The following is a 23,527-nucleotide window of genomic DNA, read 5'->3' as shown; positions in this document are numbered from 1 at the left end:
GCCTCTGACGCGCGAATCGCTCCCCACGCATGCGCACATCACTCGCGCTCTAGTTCTAACGTACCGCGTCATACGCTGTTACAAAGAACTGGAGCGCAACACTGCACATACCTACAACAAGCCAGGACTATTGGCTTTGTCAATTGTTGTTAGTTGCATAAGATAAATAAGCAGCAACTATGGCTTGTATGTTATATTGAAAAGGCTTCCACTTAAAGCCCTGGTGACACCACAACAATGTTGCTGCTCCTGAGTCTCAAAAAGAGAAGGGAGATCCAGAGAGAAAATGACTCTCTTTAAAGGGTTTCCCTTCCTCTATAACTCTCGAAAAAAAATGGACTGCCTGTGCCAGGGCACAAATCTGAGCCCTATAGAGGCCCGTTTCGAGGCCCCCTTTAATAAACTACCGGTGCTCAGACCCAGAGAGACATGGCCCACTTAAAGCCCTGCATAAGGTTAAACGAGAGCCTCACTTTTTTATCTTAAAAATCGCCTTACACTGCTGTAGAAATTAATGGAGAAATTATTTCCCACCAAAACTATCTTCTAATATTCACATCTTCCCTAAATGGTCCATGTAGGGAGTAGAGCTGGTTGAATTGATAAAGCATATTTGTCAACATGTTGAGTGCCTTGAATGGTGCTAGGCAAGCCAGTATTGTGGTTTGGCCATTGGCTGCTCCATTTAATTTGTTGCCACGTAAATGATGGATTCATGACAACATTTCAAAGGAAAGTGGAAGATTTTAAAAACCTAATCGGGACAATATATTTCTCACATTGACTTCTATTGAAGCAGAGGCAATTTCAGGCTGAGACAGGCAAATTAAGGCCATGTTTTGCTTCAAAAAGCCATCTTAATCAGGTTTGCGGCATGTATGTTGGTGCTAAAACATTCTTCAGAACACATGGATGCGTTTCATCTCAGTACATCAGATTTTATCACTACATTGGGACTCGTTTATTAAATATGGTAATTTTTAAATCTGAAGTTTGATTTTAGCCTCCTCCCTGCGCTGGCAATTGTACCATTAGTGAATTAACAGCAAAGTCCGTTGTCATTTGTACCCTATAAGTGTCTTCCGTAGAGTCTTGTAGTTAGACCAACATTATAGCCTATCAAACAAAAGAAGAACTTGAGCCAGAGATTTTAGTGGCTCGCCCCACCTCTAACTATGAATGCGTCTTTCAGTCCTGCTTTTTCAGCCATCTGTTTTTGTTGATGTGACATCAATTACAAAACAAAAAAACAGTGAAACTGGTTTCATTTGCGCACAATCAACCCATTATCAGGTGAGAATTCAATTTATTGTGTATTGCATGGTGTACTTAGTATTTATTGTATGAGGTAAGATAGCAGTCACAGTACTGTTACATTAAATAGTTCATGACAAAACATTCAAGTGAATAAATCTATCACAGATTGCATCTAGTCATACAATATTTGCTGATTTAGAAACTCCGATATAGTTGGCCATTAATCTAAAGTAGGATCTGATCATTTAACAATTTAAATTATCGGTGTCAGGAACCTTCTTTCATTATAACAGGTCACCGAACCTGCCAATAGGCAAGATCATCACTGTTGCAAGGTTGAGTACAAGAAACTATAAGGGGGCCAGAACTTGCCTGTCGTTGAAACAGTTGACCGCAAATAGAAACCCACTGTCATTGCCACTGACCTCCATAGACTCTGATACAGAGCAAGAAGTTAGCGGTTTACTTTTTAGTAGCAGGTAACAAGTTGATAATTGTCCATAATGTATCAGCCTCTCTATCATGGTCATCAGCTTGAGCCAGTCCTGCTCCATCTCAAGTCTTGAGACATCCATCTGTACTATGAAGCGTTGACTAGTCCAGGGCCTTCAGTACAGGTGCATTTCAAAGTGCTCTTTTCAGGACATCAACAGCTTTTCAACACGTATCAGTACAAATCACTGTCATGGGCAGCTTTTTGGATGTCAAACCTGTGGGCAACTGCATCCCATAGTTAGTTTCTGTAGTAATCAGTGAGCTTTAAAAAGGCAGTTGAGTTTTGGTGGTGGGCACCTCCTACTCCAAAACGGACTGAATTTTGGCACCCAAATGGTGAATGTTCCCATTACCTAGCTGATGCCTAAAGTAGACTACAGTGGACTGGTACTTGGTTGCCTGATGGTCTGATTTGGCCCCTATATTCTGACTGTAAGAAATCAGGTTTTTGGGTGTCTGGGTTGGAAACCTGTCAAGCAGCAACCACAATCCTTGTAAGGGGCAGGAGCAAGCCAACCCTGTATTAGCCAGTTCTCAGCTCTCTGGTAGCTTGAGACAGATCAGCAAGTGTTAACTTAAAGGCAATGTAGAGTATTTGTGGAACACATCAAACAGTAATACAGTCAAAATACCACACAAAAAGAATCCCACACCAAATGGAGAAAACTAGTACTTTCTTTGATAAAAACAACCACAAAATGAAAAAAATCCAATTAGTAGAACTGGAGATGTGCAATTTTCAGTTTTTTACTGAAAATAGCGCCAACTGTGGATGTATGGGTGCGTCTGAAAAGGACAAAGTCACAAGTTTAGGCCGATGGAGTGCAGGAAGCTACAGGGACCCAGTTAGTACCTTAAATCATGGTTTGCGGAACGTTGCGAGGATGCAGTGAAGCTGCGATGCGAGGGCTTGTTTCGTCGTCGAGGATCCTGTTGACAAGGCTTACAATGCAATGTGCGGAGTTGAGGATGCAGCGCAAAATTGGGGCGATGAGTCAGTTCTGAGGATCTGTGGGGCTGCAATACGATATTCGTCGAGCTTGCCATCGAAAAGGCAAGCGAGTGGATGCGCCAATGATGCGCTGTGCAGTGATAATTCCAATGGGCTACGATGCAGGTCTTTGCAATGGGTCCAATCCATGCAGCAGCAGTGATGAGTTGGTTCTGCTGCTGTTTGCACTACGCAGTAGAGAAGATATGGTTCCGCTGGAGCCACAGAGCTTTGCAGAGCATCCTTAAGCCCACTTCCAATTGTCCAGGACTGGGGAGGCAACACTTGACAGGGTAGACTGCAAGATGGCAGAGCCAAGGTGCAGGTACAGGGCTGTTGGAAGCCTATGATGTCACTAAGACTTCGTATCAGGACGCCAGCCAAGTAGTCTTTGGAGTCACTCTGGGTTCAAGAGATGCAAGCCCAGTCCTCACCCAGGCAAGAGGACAGCAGAGTGTCAGACCTCGTAGCAGCACGGCTGCCCTTCCTGGCATAATATCCATAGGTGTAGAAGTGAACTGAAGAGTTGATGTCTGTGGTCCAGTATTTATATCCAGTTGTGCCTTTGAAGTGGGGAGAAGTTCATAGAGGCATGCCTTTGAAGTGCACAGGTGCTCTGCTTTCCTGATTTTGGCTCCAGACTAACTGCATAGGGTATGCAGCCCTTTGTATGGAGGCAGGACACAGCCTATTCAAGTGTAAGCGGGGCTGGTCCCAGCTCCTACCTTCTTTCTTGCTGGTGATGGCTCATCCAGTAACACCTAAGCTCTTCATTGTGTGTGGCTGTCTAGGAGTAAAACGCAAAGCCCAACTGTCACTACACCCAGTCATGTGATACAGGCAGGCTGCAGCACCAAATGGCTAAGGCAGAAAATACCAATTTTCTAAAAGTTCATCAACAGAATGTTCTAACTGTCTGTTTAAACTTTCATATGCTTTGTTGATGAATATATAGAGGGGCTGATTCTAGCTGTCAATAAGGGCTTCACCCCTCCAAATACCTGATAACTTTCTGAAAGTGGCATTTTCAAAACTGAAATTTAAAATCCAACTTTACCATAAGTTAGGATTTTTCATTACAACTCCAAAGACACCAAACATGAACTGGGAACCTGTTCATTTTGGGGAAATGACACTTATTAAACGTAATAAGCTAACTCCAATGTTATCCTATCGGGGAGGTAGGCTTTGCAGTAGTAAAAAAAAACAAATGTAAGTGGTTCTCATTACCAGGACATGAAAAATGTAAAAGTACATGTCCCGCTTTTAAAATACATTGCACCCGTCCCTGTGGGCAGTCCAGGGCATATCCTAGGGGTGACATGTATTAAAAAGGAAGGTTTGGTCTTGACAATGGCAAAAGGTTTAGTGTCTGAAAAGTTTCAGTGCTCCGTCCATCATCTCCTTGTGTTTGCTTTGTTCGCCCTAAGTTGGCAGGGTATGCCGGGACGTGTGTCCCTTGCTCCCTTTGCCACTGGATTGAAGCTAGCCTGTTTGATGACGGGTGTTACCCCGAAACCGATCACATGCTGCTTGCTTCCGGTTCAGGGAAGACCTGGCTTGGCAGTTCGGGCTGGACTGTTCCATCCGGCTCAAGGCTGATTTGCATATTGCTGGGTCTGAACTGAGGTGGCGAAGTGAGCTAAAGAACGATGATGGATTCACCCAGATCTGTGACTGGGGGTGAGTGTCTGAAAGTTTCAGTGCTCCATCCATCATTAAAAGGTTTAGTTTGCCATGTCAAAATGGCAGTTGAAACTGGGCACTCACATGCTGCAATAATAGGCCTGAGACATGTTTAAAGTGCTACTGAAGTGTGGCACAATCAGTGCTGCAGGCCCACTAGTAGCATTTAATTTACAGGCCCTGGAACTATGTACTCCCGATTTACTAGGGACCTACAAGTAAATGAAATGCCAATTGGGTATAAGCTTTACTAGGGACCTCCAAGTAAATGAAATGCCAATTGGGTATAAGACAATCTGACATGTTTTCAGTAGAGAGAACAAGCACTTTAGCTCTGGTTAGCAGTGGTAAAGTGTGCAGAGTCTTAAGGCCAGCAAAAAGAAAGTCAGCGAAAACAGAAAGTCTGAAGGCAAGAAGTTGGGGGGAAAACTATGCCAAAGATGCTAGGTCTAACACTGACCTACATCTGTTCTGGGTAGTTCGGTTAGTCCTCGTATTAATTTTTTAAAAACCACAATGTCATCCTTGTAGGTCACACATAACTTTTGTAAACATGATAGAACATAGTTTACCAGGCGCTGGAAAGTGGCAGAAACCTTTTTCAACCCAAAAGGCATTACCTTAAACTGAAATATCGGCACTGGTGTTTCCAATTCACTATTAACTTAAAGCAATCTGCCAGTATCCAGTGGTCATATCAAAGGTGCTTAAGTACTTTGCTGCACCAAGAAAGTGTACACGTTTATCAGCCCTGGGGATCGAATGTACACCTGTCATAGCAACTTCCTGGAGGGCCATGTAGTCCACACAAAAAACTTGTGTGGAACGTTGCTTGATTCAAGGAATTCTGCATCACTCAGTCACTCGGAAGCACAACATCTTGGCCACTTCTGCTTTAGTGCTTTCCTGTACACTCATACATGCAATAAGATTTGCTTTTGAGTGGCAGATTATCTCCTGTGTCAGTAAGGAATGCAGGCAGGTGTCAACCCTGAAGTAAGAGAGAAAAGATGGGACAATCATCTCAGGACTACTCTATGCTCTTTTTGTCTCTGGTGCGTAATCTCGGGCAATCTGTGCCTCTTCCACAGATCCATCCTTCATGATACTATGCAGCAAGTCAGGAAGAGGTTTACTGGCTTCCTCAACTTTGTCTGCCATAGCCATGATGTTCACTGTGTAATTTCTCTGCAAGTTAGATGTAAACTGGTTCACCTGGAACACCCTCCTGTGTTCCCTTGTGCCACCTGTGTCCCCCAAGTAGTTCACATCAGAAACCTTCTACACTACCTTGTATGGTCCTTACTATCTATCTGCTAAAGTGGCAAGAACAATCACAAACATCTAACACATACAGGTCACACAAGATATCACCTGTGGAGTTCCCAAGGGCTCCATACTGTCTCTTGTTATCTTCAACCCATACATGTAACCACTTGGTGCTCTACTCAAAGATAACAGCATCAATATTCACCAGTATGTTGATGTTACACAACTATAGTTGAGTCTCCTTGCTACAGACATAAAACACCTCATTCCCTGCTGGCACATCATTTAGGCCTGGATGCCCAGCTTCTGCCTAAGGCTCAATGTAACAAAGACATAATTCCTATTATTTGTCAAGAACAACAAACAAGATATAGTACACATCTGCCTCAATGACTTGAACCTTGTGACTTCAAACCCCAACTTTCACCAAATGTCAAGTCACTTGGGTTCACCCTGGATATTAACCTCACCCTCAAGTACTCAAAAGAACACATTGCCAAAAAATAAAGATAGGCTGGTACCAGTTCTCTCTTCTAAAGAAAGTCAAACCATTTCTTCCAGAAATCAACTTAAGAACTGCTGTTCAGGCCCTTTGCATCTAGATGATGGTAATGCCCTACTACATTCCAAATTAGCACCTCTTTAGGGGCAGCCTACATGCAGCAGGATGTCTCCAGCAGGGCTCAGACTCCCCACTAGCAACCATTAGGGGCATCCTATATGCAGCAGCACATCTCATGCAGGACATAAATGAATATGATCACATCACCCTGATGGGAATCCATTTTCTCCTCTTGCCAACCTGCAACATCTTCAAAACTAGCTGCACCATTTTCAAAACTATAACACCAGCACCCCTGCTTATTTTGCTGACAAGCTCACCAACTCTGGTAGATTTTGGCCCACCCACAGCCTGGACACCATCAGACTGCAGACTTAGAAGTGGTAAATCGCCACTGCTTTTGGCTAGGTTTGCGCTATAGAAATACCAAATACGTACATACATACGGACTTAAGCACCATCACCTTCTGACCCACCTGATACCCAGTGACCTTCTGGTCATACCATTTTTTCATTAACTCTTGGCTAGTCTGTACTGCATCATTGTCTTCCTAAGGCAAATCACATAGTCCACTACATCATTCTGAGGTGACCTGCATGTTACTTCTCAACCCTTTCTGATAAAGGTGAGTTGGCCATGCACTGGGTGCCCAAACAGAAATTTGCAATGAAATCCTTCCGTTTCTGTTGAATTTCTCTCTAAGTGAGCAAGAGACATGGAAGAACAACCCAGTTTCAACTGAGGTTCTCTTCTAGAGTTTCAATCATGCTCTTAAGGGTCTTGCTAAACCTCTCCACTAAACAATTGGTGTGTGGATGGTAAACAGTGAAAAGGTGGTTGGTCACACCAGCTTGCTACCACATTTCTCATGTAGGAGGAGAGAGCCCTAGCTATAGCTTTTATAGTTTGCTTCATGGTGGCATGTTTCACCATAACCAAGATGTACTTGTTGCCTGATGTCAAATAGAAACTGGACCAACAATATATATTCGCACCCACTCACATGTAACCCTCCACAACTAGCAGAGGCGCTATTGTGCCCTGTTCTTGCCTCCTGACTTACCACGTAGTGGGCAGGTGACATCAGGAAACTTCTGTGCACTATTGGAACTACTAGCCTCTGGCTAGCATCTGTCTCATGATCCACAGGTATGCTGTAAAGCAGTCAGTCCAACAGCTAACATAATGTCTTCAAATCTTGCTGACCTGTTCCTGGGATTTTTTGGAATAGGGTTTATAAAGTGCTGTGCTACCCACACTGGTGTGTCCTGGGGAGCCAGTGAAGTTTCTTGAGGTGTGGTATGATGTGGGTGCGGCGTGTGAGTTAGAGTATGAGTCTTGCGTCTGTGTTCTGGATGGTCTGAAGTCTGTGTAGGAGTTGTTTGGAGGTTCTAATGTAGGGAGTGTTACCGTAGTCCAGCCTGCTTTTTCTAAAGCAATCCTCTCTTTCGGGTTTTGTCGCCATGATCACTTCCTGCCTATCACTTTCACACTCTTCACGCTTCATTTTTCTCTTGGCCATCTATTCTTCTTTCATCTTCCTCCTGGCGAGCTGATTTCAGCTTGTACTAGGCATAGTGCCTTGAACTTCACTTTTCACACTTAAGGAGCTGCAGGCGGCTACAATGGGAGCCCCTTCTGGTTAAATCGCGGGTCCGAGTGGATTCCATGTGGGATTCTATGAAAAGTTCTCCTGGCTCCCTATCTACTTCAGCTCTTCGAAGACGCCGCCCATATGAGATCCCTGCAAACCAGCCGTGCTTTGCTCCTCATACCACCTAATTTCTCTTTTGAACACAGAATCCAAACTCCTGGCCAAAATGATAGCCACCACACTCGCAAACGTTATTAAAAAAACACTGATTCACAAAGATCAGAATGGGTTTATGCCAGGTAGAAGAATGCATCACTGCCTACACAAAATTCAAGCTGTCCTTTCACACCCACCTGAGTTACGGGACTCTGCAGTAATATTGCTAGTTGATTACAAGAAAGCCTTTGACAATGTTTATTAGCCCTTCCTCCTTCAAATACCTGCACAAATGAACTTTGGACCTACATTCCTCACCCTGGTCAAAGCCCACTACCATGTCTCTTGTGGTAAGGTTTGCATGAAGGGCACCATGTCTGCATCCTTCCCTATCCAATGCGGCACAAGGCAGGGTTGCTCATCTCCCCTCTTTTTGCCATATTGATGGATCCACTAACGAACTGGATTAGGATTGACGCTCAGGCCCAAAACCTCGCCTGGTCCTCGCAGCACGAGGGTAGATTAGTGCTATATGCCGACAATATGTTCTTATACATGTAATCACCACAGATGATCCTAACCCGCATCTAGATGTTAGACATTTACGGCTATGCAGTGGGGATCCGGGTCAAATTCCAATATGTACACTTGACGGGTCCTGCCGCAGCCTAATTACCAGATACTCGATTGAACATCAACCTGGGACCTTTCAGATCTCTTGCCATCCAATTCACCTGAGATACACAGACTGTGGGGCCTAAACATCACCCCTATTCTGGCAAGGACATGGGCAAGAATAGGGACTGTTCTCCTGGAGACTGCCCTCCCTCTGAATCTACCGAGACGAATAATGTTTTATAAGATGTTGATCCTCCCTCAGGTTTTGGATCTGCTGAGGAATCATCCTTCCATACTCCCCCTCCTTAATTATTTCAGGAACTGCAGTCGATCACAACAACATTTTACTGGGCGGGTAGGTCACCTAGAGTGTCATACTCTAAATGCACTCCCTTTTGATGGGGGCCTGTGTGCCCTGGACCCCCGCCTATATTACTGGGCTGCGCACATGATATCTATTTATGATTGACTATTTGTATACTGCCAGGACTCCTCTTGGAGCTGCAAACTGAATTTTTTGAAACAAAAAGGGTGCCACAACCTTGTTTATGGAAACCGCTCCCCTGCTTTTTGCCCACAGAAATCCAAGATTACCCGGTTATGCTGGCAAGCCACACTAGCTCACATCAGGTGGCTGAGGAAACCTATGACCCAGACCCCATACTGGGAAGGGACTCGTCTGAATAAAGCAGGTGGCCCGGGTTGTAGGGCTTCAGGGGATGGGACAGAATAGGATTTTCTACACTTGGTGACCTCTGGGAAACAGATCACATTGTTTGTTTTGATTACCGTAATCTTCATAAGACACAATTCTTCAAATAGCTCCAGGTACAAAATGCGCTGGAGACACGCAGTGACATAACCCATTAGAAGTAAAGTAATGATGGGCCCCGTGGAATTTCCCGCCTTCATAAATCCCCCTTGATCAACCCACCAGATCCCCTTATAAATCTCAAATAACTGGACACCTAACCTAAGGGCACTTGATAATGATGACTGGTGTGTGGTCAAGGACTCTGGTCATGCTGTCCAACCTCCGACGTATTCAGTAAAAAAAAAAATTCCAACTGGCCTACTGCCCAGATAGGCTGTGAAAGATGGACCACGCAAGATTGTCATGCTGCACTCGCTGTGGGGAGCCAGAGGGGATTCCTTTCATTCATATGGTACTGCCAGTGATAATGACTTATTGGCAGCTGGTTCACTTTACACTTCTCGCAAATGCGTCATGTCACTACCAAACTGACCCCGCAGGTGGCCCTTCTGGGGTTCATGGCTGTATGGGCAGACAACACACATCATAGGCTATTCATGGGCATTGGTTATCTGATGGCTAAGTGAGACACTGCCCGTAACACGAGATCTTCAGACCTCCACTCTCCATCGCAGTGTTTGGAATGGACCTCTGCTGCAAGGCAGAAAAAAAGATATACAAGTGGAAAGGCTGAGCAAAGAAGCACACAAAGATCTAGGGCCATTGAACTACGGGCCTGAACTAAACTACACACCACCACGCTTCTCTCTTGAGCTAAATCGTATTATGGACATTGTCTTGTTCCTGGGGAGCGGGATGGCATGCTTAGTTCTTTCTTATCAATTGCCCTGGTGGGCGCGTATGGTTTGTTTTATGCTTATCTTACAAAATCAACAAAAAAGAGTTATCTTGAAACCATTAAATGTAGTAGCTACAATAATAATGTTAAATTACAAAAATAATTAACCATCATATGTAATTTTACTAGAAAAGTACAGACGTGCACTTAGAAAAGATATAGAAAACTTCTTAGTTTCGGTGCATGTCACAGGAATTTATTATTCTTCCTAGCACAGAGGAAAGGTGCTATTGCATACATTTGCTATAACCTGAAAAGATAGTTAAATACACAAAGATGACAAAAAAGGATAAAGTAAAACATTGACATTGGCAAAGTAAAGTATTGGCCCTCCATTCCTGCTGCTGACGCGAGCTTCTTTGTAGGCGGATGATCAGGCAAAATAACTGCACTTGAAGTGCAAGAGTCAGTGGCTGAAGTTGGCTGACATAATGTCCTATTCTGCATGGTATGGTGAGCGGAAGCAAAATATGAATTACAGTTGACAAGACCAATCGATGAAGAGGGCTAACTCAACGCTCATCTACATATGGATATATGTATGCATTTTTTAAATTTGTTTAATTACATGAGGCTGTATAAACAACAAAAGCTGTACGTAGACCAGACCTCAAAATGGTCTCCAGTGTGAACTTTGGCGCTCCTATTACAAGACATACATAGATACGATTTGGCACAATTATGCTTGGTCATTTAGAGGGAGATCAGTGTCCATCAAAATGGAACATGGGTGCTAAGAAAACACAAACGTTGATGACTGGAGGATCCCCTTGGGGTCTTACTAATGAAAGAGCAAGGTTTCAAGGGCTCTTCGCAACTTACGATGATCTAGATAGAGGGACCTTGTAAATCATTCTAAAACGTCTTAATTCTCAACAGCGCCCAGACGTAGTAGCCCCGTACAGCTCAAAAAGTGTTTATATGCCTATGACCTAAATGTCATACCCTTTGGGCACCAAGAATGCAGAAATATGTTTGCTTAATGTATGCACCGTGTCAGTCAAGAACATCGCGATACAGCTCTAGTAATACACATCACAGATATAATGGCAGAAGAAATAATGACCAACACGCATGAGACAGGAAAACACCTTAAGGTTGGCTGTGCCTGGAAAAATAATCACCTCACAAATAAATCAAAATTATCTACTGAAATATAGACGAGTTAGTGATTTATTTATTTGCAGCCTTCATTTGATTAGGCCATTCTTGTTACTCAAAAGCATAGTGAAGACCACCATATTCTTTATGGATGTTTGTTAGGAAAATGGTTTCTTAACGTTTAACCTTCTGACCTATGATATTTGGTCGCCTTCGGTGTGGCAAGCCTCTTCAATGGGATCTCACACAGTGCAGCTCTATTTAAATTGGACTTCTAGCTGCAACCTCTTCCACCCACATTTTAGTATAAGGCCAGCTGCTTTTGGACCTCTAGGGTAGGTGGGTTTGGGTAGGTTGCAGGAGACACATATTGAGACTGCATGTGCACTGTACATGTTTAGTGGGCAGATTATGGAGTGGAGTGCATCTAGTGCTTTAATGTCTGGGGACATTAATCCATTTGGGATCCTCTGTGTCGATGGCACACAAGACAAAGGTTGGATAGAACCAATTAGACTGTGATGTAGACTCTAGAATATTCTACGAGTAAATTGAAGTAGATCAGGCTCATGCGAAAGTAAGGAGGGAGAGATAAATGCAATGACAGCCCCTGACCACTTCCTACTTAATTTCTACCCATAGATTTTACAGCAGGCCGTTAATAGCGGAGTAGAAATGCCTTTTTCTATTTTGTGCCTTTGTTTCAAAGTGGACTGTCAGGTTACGCTCCTTTATAACTCCACTTCCTGCTGAACTTAGAGGAACAAAATACTTTTGCCTGCCCATTCTGGTGCTAAAAATCAAATGTCGGGAAAAGCATGAAACCAACTTAGAGATGGGTCCACATTGCTGTTGTCTCCAATTATAGAATAAATACTGCATAAAAATCCAGGTGTGTGCCAGTATTCTAATTGACTGGTGCCGTCGTCCACCCACCAAAGTGGGAAAAAACTACTCCAGCTCCTTAGCCAGGATCTCTGATGGCTGGCTTCCTTATCAGGGGTAACAACTTGGCAAGACCCCTGCTATGAGCGCTATAGGATGTCTGGAGTAAGGAGGAACTACCTGCTGGAGAGAAGGATTGCTGGTCTGCACCCTTGAGAGGATGCTTGCATTGCTGAGTCATCATCCTCGTTGCCTGGTGAGCTGTGCAAGGGACTAACATGCTGTAGAGAAAGGCTCCTACAAGTCCTGTGGGACGACGTTGTCTGGAAAAGGAGAGTTCAACTGTGCTAGAAAAACAAAGAGCTAAGATCAACAAATGCTGGGGGTCAAAAGGCCACCGGAAGGCAGCACTGGTGGTGAAAGCCACCACCAGGAGCAGAAGGTTGAATACTCCTTGTAAATATTTGCACTGAGAACCAAGTGGTTGTAAAATGAAAAGCCTGCTCGTGAAAGAGATATAATATCCTACCTCACTTCATGTCTAGTGTTATGGAGTCTGATGTGCTAACTGTTCTAAGGAGTCACTTGGACCAGGTCCCAGATGCCAATTGCAGCTCCAGCTGTGTTCTTGTCTCTAAAATCAGCTACTCACCTACTTGATTTCCGCTACTCTTTACAAATTCTATGAGATTAAAGAAGACTACGCTGGTGTGGAGTGCACACCCAGCAGCTGGGAGTCACACCAGTTGAATGAAAAACCTGTGATTTCACTTAAATATTGTCAGTATGGTATGAGATTAATCAGAATGTAAGGGAAGGGAAAGTGGAATTGGAAGTGAGTCGCCAGATTTTGGCTTTGATGATTCCTGAGGCAATTGAAAGATGCAGGTGAGCATTTTGTATGAAGATCAGACACTAGAATGCAGAGGAATGCATTGATTTCCAAATGAGGAGGTGCTAACATGCTAGGGTACTTAAACCATTGTCTGCCTGTGCAGGGCTTTAAGTGGGATGAAAAAACTGGGGGTGGGCTCTCAGAAGGGCGTGGCTAATGTAATTAAGGGAGAGGCTTAAAATACGTAAGTTATAAATGTGTGCTTAGCAGAGTGTGCCACGCGACTTGTATTTTGCTGTTTCCGTCATTGCATCCAGATTTACTATACAAGTAACATCATACCTAAAGCAAGTCAGGACTACTGGCTTTGTCAATGGTTGTTAGTTGCATAAGATATATAAGCAGCAACAATTACCTGTATATAATATTGAAAAAGCTTCCCCTTAAAGCCCTGGTGACACCATGACAATGTTGCTGCTCCTGAATTTAAAAAAAGAGAAGGAAAATCCAGAACAAAAATGACTCTCGTTAAAGGATTTCTCTTCCCCTACAACGCTCACCTGGCATGACATCATGCCGTAACTTCTCCACTAGTGAGAAGGGAGCAGTGTAAGCATGTGCACATCGATGTACCTGCTGTCACTGCAGTCCGGAAAAAACAGACCGCCTGTGCCAGGGCATAAAACAGAGCCCTGTAGAGAACCGTTTCGAGGCCCCCTTAAAAACTAGGGGGCATATTATCAAGGGGGTTTATCTCTGCTTTTTTGGCTTTAAAAGCCAAGAAAGCGGAGATAAAATTATCTCCCTATTACCTAGCTGTCTCTAACCCCAGTAAGCGACAGCTAGTAGGAGATAGCGACCATCTAGGGCCCCGCTTTGCATGTCAGTGAAATTTATCACTAATGACATGCAAAGTGGGCGTGCTAAGATGTTAGAGACTGAAAACAGTCGCTAACATCGCTATCTCCTATTACCAACTTTTGGAGATATTCGCGCTAAGCGTGAATATCTCCAAAAGTTAACACCTGCCCCAGAGCATTTCTTAGCCATGTTATCCAATGGTAGATGGATAACATGGCTAAGAGCATTAGCTCGGTAATGCATGAATATCGCTGACTTTTCAGCGATATTCATGCATTTCGGCCGATTTTTATTGCTTAGGAGATAAACCTTGATAATAGCAAGGTTCCTAAGCGATAAAAATCGCCGCAGCTCGGCGATAAAAATATTGCCGCTAAGCCAACATAGCGATAATTATCGCTAGTTGTTGGTAATATGCCCCTAGGTCTGTTTTTAAACCCCCTACATGAGGTCTCTTGCTGCGCGAGCAATGCTGCGCACTGCAATGTAGGTGCGAGACCTAAAAACTGCTGGTGCTCAGCACCAGTGAGACCCGGCCCACTTAAAGCCATGTATCTGTGAAAGCTGAGTCTGGTGTGTGATGTATCATGGCCATTTTGATGGAATGTGCTTCATTATCAATACCCAAAAGGACCTCCACCTTGAGTAATTGGGATGAAGCATGATGGAGGAGTGTGCTGAATAAAACGTATTCTTCAGCATATCTTGGTGGTGTGCACACCTGATGCATATAAAAATATAAATTTTCCTAAGGAGCGTATCTGGATGTTGAGGTGATACGCATATCTTATTTGGAGCGTGCGGCAATGATGTGCATACATAATTTTGTGCATGGGCTATGCGGATAAAAAAGACATCATAAACTGGTGCAATATGACTTGCAACTTGTGATGTACAACATAAACGTCTATGCTAATGCAAAGTTGAAATGTGCATATAGTATATACTTATGAAAGTAAAATAAAAGAATAGTAAATTCTTAGAGACATGTCACATATTATTTTACATTAGACTCCTTAGTTTAAATGTGCATGTAGTATATACTTATGAAAGTAAAACATAAGAATAGTAAATTCTTGGAGACATGTCTCAACTTGTTTTACATTAGACTGGGGTGTACTCATAGGTATTAACAATGGAGAATATCACAACACCACCACTGTTTTAACAGACCTAAGGATAGATCGAGAGGTAGAGGATTATGTAAAACGAATGAATCATGAGTTCCATGAGTGACACGCATTTGCAGACTAATTTCCCTTATCTTCAGCCTATGGAGTTGGCACAGAAGGTATGGTGCATAATTGGGGTTGATTTTCCATTGCGCTACTTGGAAAATACAGATAGGTGGTACAGCTAACAAAACTTGGCAGGATGGTTAGAAACAAGGTTTTTTAATGTGCCCAAGATATGCTGTGTTGATCTTCTTTGAATGAATGAACATATATTTATAAAGCGCGACTGTGATCTCAAAGGTATCCTGGCGCTCAAAGATTTGTTCTTGAGCACAACCGGCAGTGTGGCTGGTGATGTTCGCAGTCAGTGTGCAGACAGGCTTGCCTTTGGCGTGCCAGGGATGAGTTATTTACTGTGGAGGAATTATTTTCTGAGGATGGATTCTAATAGACGATGGAGTTCAGTTCACCGGAGTAAAGCTGCAGAGTTATCTCAAGAAGAGAGGAATTGGGCATTTAGGGACGGCATTATATCATCAACAGTCATCTGATAGTAGGATGGGTGATTGCGAGAATATACAGTGGGTGGTAAGATGTCAAGAGGATTTTGCATAGGCCAGAACAGGATTTGATTTCCTTCCCACAGAACTGTCCCACATATTTCCACGGCGGGTTCTCTGTTAGAAGGGATGAGAGAAAGGAAGGTATGTTCTGGCTTGTGTCCGTGTGGATTAGGAGAAGGGGTTACTTGAGACAGGAAAGTGTCTTTGTGTGCGATGTGTGGTGTAAGTCAAAGGAAAGTCTTTAGACAGGAGGTGATGTTGAAGAATTTGAATGCATATGGAGCCAGTTCCATGTTGTATGTGTTGAGTGAGGGTAAAGGATCAGTTGTTTGCACACAGGGGATTGTCCAAATGTCAAAACCCAGTGGAAGTGTTGGAAGTGCAGCAACCAATGGTGGAAGGTGGGGAATTTGACCCAACTAATAAGATCTGTTAAGGCGGACGTGGCTAAACGGAGTGCTTTGCAGACAAGAGGGAATAGTACAGTGTCCTAGAGTCTGGGGTCCTGTATATCCTAATACTGTCTGCTGGTCCCAGACATCAGTATCAGCTCCTGATGTGTTCTTGTCTCTTTAACTTGTTACATACTTGATTTTATGGTGTTTTATATTGACACCGTATTCAGTGGTTACAGAGGAGTCACTCCTGTTTGTGTGAGGTTCCCAAGAAACCAGGAACACGATGAGACAATCTTCAAATTGTCCTGCCTTAGAATTGGGGGGGACTACTGCTCGAGGAACCCTGGACCTGGTCTGTTTAGCCCTTAAGTAGAAAGGGACCCAGGCGCAATGCTCCAAGTAAGCCTACAGACACTTCCCAATTAAAAATCCAGTAGCTGCAGTGTGAACAATTGATGTTTTCCTAAAATACTACAGCTGTAGGCTTAATAATAACCAGAGTTGCGGATTGCTGGAGTGAAAAGCCAGATATCATCAACAGTCAGTAAGAAATCTGTTTTTGATAATGCCCACAGTGACATCGTGCTTTACTACTGCGAATATACAGACTCACGCAGAGCTCTTTACAAACCCAGACTTCATCTAGAGTTTCTTCTCAGAAACTCAGCATGGAACCAATCAAATCCATTCACTCAGTGCTCTCCACTTTAACCCGAAATCAGACAGCAGTTCAAAACCAGAATGGTCCATTTTGATTGGCTCATTAGCTATTATCTTCCTAGGAGATTCATAGCTATTATTTAAACTAGGGCCAGAACCCGCATGTCTTCATGCCTTGTTTCTATATTGCGTCTCTGTGAATGCCAAACATTTTCATTGAAGAATGCATGTGCTTTCCTAGCACTAGACAGTGCCATCACTCTGAGAGGTACTGGAAATCAGCTTTAGAATCCTTCTGTCTTATGCACAAAAGGCTGATTCTATCATTAAAAACAGCAACAGTACTAGCCTGTGATGTTACAACATCTAAAAACGGACGAGAGCATAAAAACATCTGTCCTTAAATGGGTTAATTAAATTTAAAGTGTTTTTTAGTCTGTGACAATACTGATAAAGAGCACAACCAATCAGAGTGTTGGTCTAGTTTTACACTCGATGGCTTGTTCAAGCAGGTTCAGGGAGGGCGTGGCTTTGAGCTTGCTGGCCTCTTTCCTGAATCAGAGGGAGCAGAGGGTTAAGCTGGGAGACTTTTTATCTCCTCCCACACCTGTGCAATGTGGGGTCCCTCAAGGGTCTGCATTAAGTCCGACCCTGTTCAACATCTATGTGGCCCCACTTGCCAGGTTGGTGAGATCGTATGGGATGGAGGTAGTCTCCTATGCTGATGATACACAGATCTTGGTGTCCCTCTCTCACTCAGTGCACGCTCCCATTCATAACTTTAGAAGCTGTATGGAGGCGGTTGCTGAGTGGATGATTAACAATTCACTCAAACTGAATGGGGAGAAGACCGAAGTTCTGGTCTTTGGTGGAAACGCCAACATCTGGACGGCCGAATGGTGGCCTCCTTCGTTGGGAGTCTGCCCTACACCTACAGATTCTGCTAAGAATCTGAGAGTAATTATTGACCTGGATCTCTCAATGGCACAGCAGGTCAATAGAACAGTCGCTACCTGTTGGGGCATTATTAAAATTCTTCAAAAAATTAAGCATTACTTGTCCCCGCAGGCTCGCAAGCAAGTCGTCATTGCATTGGTGGCTTCGCGACTTGACTATTGTAATGCTCTTTATGCTGGTGCTAACAAAGGTCTTATGCAGCGCTTACAGACAGTCCAGAACGTGGCGGCCAAATTCGTACTGGATGCTCCTAGACTATCTTCCGCCACGGCTGCCAGGAAAACCTTACACTGGCTCCCCATTGAGTCTAGGATTGCCTTTAAGACTCTTTGTGTGACCTATGGGACGCTTACCGGTAATGGGGCTGAGGGCGTGAGGAAACTGCTGCATCCATATGCACCGGAGAGAGCTCTCCGTTCCTCAACCAAGAGTCTGCTGGTGGTCCCCCGCGTTCGTAGAACCAAATGGGGTGGGAAGGCGTTTTCAACAGTAGCCCCCAAACTGTGGAACAGCCTTCCTCTCGATATTAAATCCCAACCGTTAGTCCAGAACTTTCGGAAAACCCTAAAAACGTGGCTATTCTCCAAGGCGTATCCGTAGTGCTGGTTAACTGGTTATTTTGATCTCTTTTTTAGGCGCCTTGATGCCTCCGGGCTTAGTAGCGCAATATAAGACTCCTTTCATTTCATTTCAGGGAGTAAGAGGTTGTGGTTTTAAGGCATCGGTTATTGACTGTTTCATCTGCCCCTATGCTGGATATAACATTTTACAAACTGTGCATGTGATAGTACAAAAATAAATTTTAATATATTTGTTGCATGTTTTATAAATGAGAAACATGCTTAGTATGTCACAGCCAAAGCACGCAATATTGGCTATTGTTTAAATGTATACAATCATATATTTTCTCAGCACTGTACAGTAAATTAAAATTGTATGTTTTTTAAAATTCAGTTTACATTATATCTGGATGTAGAAATGATCAGGCACGCATATAAGCTTGTATTGTGTGTGTGGGCATCTATGTACCAATTTGCGATTTCTTCAACCACATTCAATAAAAAATTGACTTTGAAGTCAGTGCACTTCCATGCAGGTTGGGTCATTTGGAAGGATCTGAGTAAGGCTACTGGAGATGCAAACATAATAAATGAATTCTGCAAACACCATCTCTTTTGGGTATTTGATCACTCGTTTTAGAAGAAACCAGTTATCCTGAACAAGGGATCTACTTGTGGATATGTTCATTCCCCTCTAAAACATCGATTCTAATACGTTACAATAGGAGATTACAATTTCCCTTCACTGTATATTTTCAGATACAAACCTTTGTAGTGTTTGGAAACAGAAGTGGGAAAGGGATTTTCCACATATGTGGAGGGACTTTCCGTTGATATGTTTAACCTTTGTAAAGAATCCCATGTCATTGAACGACTTATGACCCACACCACCCCTCAAGTTTTAAAAGAGAAGGTTCAGAACTGCATTAATAATAACCCGTACAATCAAATATGTTTCTCGATTCCTGTTGCCTACTTTATAGCAAAGGCTGTGAAATGCACCACTCCTGCTCAAGCCAACATGTCCCTGTGTGCCCTTGTAACCCACAGCAGCTTATGTTTTCTGCCTCTTGCCAGAGACATGCTATTCCTAACTCAGTAGTTTTGTGCAGTGTATCATGTAACTATATCTGACGATTTCTTTTAGCATTGTCTGTATTTTGCCATATTTATTTTTAGCTCATTTTATCTTTGTATATTCACATTTACTTCGTGAACAAATGAAGCATCAACAAATATATTTTTGCACTTTTTAACCAATAAATGTACGCATTTTGGATGGCAAATGGATTTTTATGTTTTAAGTGGCCATATATAATTAGATACATTTATATCATAATACTTTGTAAGGCAGTGCCCTCACAGGGTAGAGTCGTTACCAAGAAAAGTCATCGCCCGTCTGCCCTATACCCAGCATCTGTACTTGCAAAGTATGAGTCTTTGTCATTTTTTTAATTATCATATATTTAACTACATTCCAAAATACTTCCCACGCCCCCCCCCCCCAAAAAAAAGAAAACGATACTGTTACCAATGTAACCATTATTGTAAAGGGTCTAGTGGAGAATCCAATTTGTATATTTGTCGCTTATAGCATCAGTGCCTGTATGTTAAATTCGTGCTTTAAATGGAAAAGTTTTACTATATTTCAGTAATGACTTTTATTAGCTATATATGCATTTAACTCATGTTAACTCATAGATACATTCTGCAAAATGTACTGTCTTTAAGCCACAATGTGTTCTTTTTATTGATGCAAATTTGAAGTATTTTGGCAGAAATCTGTTTAGTTGTGAACTATACTTCTAAATTCCAACTCTAGATTCCAAGACTGGTGCCGCTTCCAGGGGTGTGGGTTGCAAATTATGTTAGTAGAGTGAGTATGTTATGTCATGTTAAATTCTTACTCAATTATATGCATCATTTTAGCTGTTATTTTAGCCTGACTTCGGCACGGTTACTGCTAAATTAAACCAGGATCCATTTTATTATGATACTTGTTCTCCGTAGCTTACGTTAATGATTTTGTGCATGTCACACTAAGACCAAGAGCACGGTTGTAGTGCTTATGTGAGAGGACATTAATGAATGTAAGTTCATGTCTGAAATTGCCGCAGACATGTAAACCATCCATCTTGCAGGTTAGTATTTGTGTTGAAATCTGAAGCGCTCATTTGGAGAACCTCTGCCAGCATCTGGAAATGTATATAACATGCAACACACCAGGCACGTAACGTCCAAGTTCCATGCATTTGCAAGAATATTTATAAATGGTTTCATTCATGATTTTTCATTTCTGTATGTCACAAGGTCCAACTGAGCAACACGCATTTTTCAAAGGGAACATTTTCTGAGCAGGTGGATACAGCCAAAGCTTCATACAGCGTGTAATCCTACACAAAACTTTAAGGATTATTACCTGAAAGGAGAAACTTTACGGAAAGTCCAAGAGTCTGTCTGTCCAACCACGTACAGCCAACGTCCTAAAACTCCATGCAGAAAGGTTGGGCGGCTTACCAGGGGCTTGCAAGGCGCTTGCTTGCTCCCACGAGGCAGAAAGGACAGTTCTGACACGTGAGCTATTCCGAGAGACGGTAACAAAACTCTGCAGCTGCTGCTGGGCACACGCATTGCTTCTCTAAAATGGACAGGCTTCAATTTCCGCCTACTAGACATTAAACGGTGTCTTCGCTTAACAACATATGTCTCACTGCTCCATGGAAATAAACGAAAGCAACAGAAGGGTGTGATAAAAAGACAGACCTGTCACGCACAAACCACTGAAGCCACACACGCGAGTCACAACTTAGAAATAAACTCTTTTAAAAAGACACAAGTTTAATTTAAAGGCAGTGTAACAGAATTTTTTTAAATCTTATTTCTGTCTCCGTTCTAGTTGGTTACTCTCGACTTTTTATGCGTACAAAAATCTTAAACATTTAAATATAACTTTTGAATGTTAGTAGGGCCTTTCAAAAGATGCCACACACGTGTGACCCGTGTTTGATTGTAAATAGCGATCGTTTTTTGGCAAAATGCAACCTTCCACTGATTAACTACCTCCTTGTCCGTCTTCTTCATCCCAGTCCTTACGTCTGTTCGTGCCTTCCATACCTGGAAATATTTTTTTTTTCCTGGTTTAGAAGTGTCTTTTTTAATAATCAACTACAGCACACATGCGCTATCAGCGGAATCTATTGTCTTTAAAAAACAAAAAAAATCTTAGACAGGAGCTTCAAGCCAGCCCATTTACTTACTATTGGTTGGCTCACACATCGCTCTTGTTTCCTTGCTTCCTATTGGTCAGCTATTCGTCCTGGCATCTGACTTCCTCCTGGGCTTCAGAGTCTTCGTCCTGGCGTGGACCAAGTACTGCTTACTGGAGTCGGTGTCCTTCCAGTGTCCAACACGTACTCTTTTTAATTTTGTTTTATTTACCATCATGCACTCAGAGAGTGCATGCCCTGTAGTCCCTCTCTTTCCCCCATTACCCCCCTGCCCTTCCCTGGTCCCTGATGTGTCTCCACCCCTCAAACACCTCCAAGCTGTTTTTTGTTTTTTTACTTGTTGCACAGCAGTGGGCTGCTGTACAACATGACTTAAAGGTAAAAAAACAAGAGCGCTATGATGTGGTCAATACTGCCTGTGTTAGTACCCTTTTTAAAAAAACTTTAAGCCATGTTGCACAGAAGCTTAACTGCTGTGCAACATGAAAATAACAACTTTGATGTAGGCAATAGATTTTGCTCAAGCAAAACCTATTGGCTTTGGCAATGCTTGTATCCCTTCTCCGAGTCATCCATCGAGTGCTTGTGTAGTATGCTACGCTTCTTCAGGGCTGAAAAGGCCTAGTCAGGACCAACAATCAGTTAGCAAAGGCCTAAATCAGTCGTCTGCGGGTACCAAGTATCTGGCAGAAGTGCTGGTAACTGAAACTATCTGTTCATAGGCAGATGACTTTTTAATCTCTTCATGCCTCTTATCTTCTGCGGATCAAGAACCAGGCAATGTCCTGTTATTATTTTTTGTTTTTATCAATGTAGCCCGCGCCCCCACCCGCAAGCTCTGCCAGCCGCCCCTGCACAAGCATCCGCCTGGTTTCATCTGTCTTCAGGCAAACGGGCATGTCGGGTGGCCGTCCACTTCCAGTAGCTGCAACTTGCTAACACTAAAGTGATAGGTTGTCTCCGCAAGTGTATTCCCACTTTTACCCATGGCCTTTTATCGCCTGCTGGAAAGGGCCTGTGGAAAATCATAACAGGACTGATGAGTGAGTTCTGGCTGGACCTCTTTGCCTTGGAAGATGCCACACTTCATCACCAGTTCTCTTAGGAGAGTTAGAGCCATATGTATGAACTCATTTCCTCAGACACAGAATGGGTAAAATCCTTTGATACTTCCGGCCCCTAGTATCGGAGAGACTAGGGGTGGATGCTCTGTCTTTGGTTTGGCCTTCAGGGCTACTGTGTGCATTTCCTCAAATTTCCCTCTTCCTGAGGATGCTGAGGAAGATTTGAGCCATTATAAAAAATGGGGTAACCCAAAGCGGTTGTTGGACCTGGGTGATCAATATTATCAAAAACAATGGCCCAACCCGTGATTGATTGTCAGTTCAATGAATCATATACTCACAGTTGATTATTTCCAAGGCTAAGTAAGGATTAAAGTTATTCTCCTCTTGTTGATTAAATCAAAAAATTATTCATTCTGTTAAGAAAGCAACCACCTATCAAAACTGATTTATTTACAAAAAGGAGTTTTAATAAATTACTCCAAACACAGCGAGAAATTTTATATATACATTTATACAATATTCAAAGCAAACGGTAGAAGAGAAAGCAACGTGCTTCTACAAGGGTGCCGGAAAAAGAAGAAAAGAAGTGGTTTGGAGAAAAAAGGGGTGTAAGCCTCAACAGAAAAGTGACATAGGGTTATATTAAATCGAAACAATACTGGAAAGGATTCCGCGTATTATTAAATCAGGCCACTAATAATATTATTCCATTTTGAACATTCATACAGTCTTGACTGGCATGTATAATGTTTGAAAGAGTAGTGGTCCTGTTTATGGAGAAGGGGCGTCGACGTTTCGACCCGTCTTGGGGTACATGGGTGACTGGGAACCTCGACCTGCGGGTCTTCCTCAGGACGTGTATGGCACAGCCTTCGTACCGTGGCTAATAAGCTGTGGGCCCAATTGGCTTTTTTTGGGGTGTTCACAATCCTCCTGCGTCTCGAAGAACGTGAAGAGACTAGGTCACGATCCCACTCCAATTTAGTGACGTGTGGT

The 23,527-nt window shown here is 43.0% G+C and overlaps 1 protein-coding gene across 1 annotated transcript in view; it reads right to left on the bottom strand.

Annotated features, from left to right (window-relative positions):
- Positions 1 to 21,014, bottom strand: part of SLC41A3 (solute carrier family 41 member 3) — a 212,223-nt gene extending 191,209 nt beyond the window's left edge. Inside the window, exon 1 of the mRNA XM_078661723.1 lies at positions 20,657 to 21,014. Coding sequence (XP_078517849.1) covers positions 20,657 to 20,913 — 257 coding nt within the window. The 5' untranslated portion in view covers positions 20,914 to 21,014. The remainder of the gene's footprint in view (positions 1 to 20,656) is intronic.
- Between the last annotated feature and the right edge of the window lie 2,513 nt (positions 21,015 to 23,527).

The sequence above is a fragment of the Lissotriton helveticus genome, chromosome 9, assembly GCF_964261635.1.
Source record: "Lissotriton helveticus chromosome 9, aLisHel1.1, whole genome shotgun sequence".
Taxonomy (NCBI): domain Eukaryota; kingdom Metazoa; phylum Chordata; class Amphibia; order Caudata; family Salamandridae; genus Lissotriton; species Lissotriton helveticus.
The sequence above is the reverse complement of the archived record's forward strand: the minus strand, read 5'-3'. Positions and strand labels throughout refer to the sequence as shown.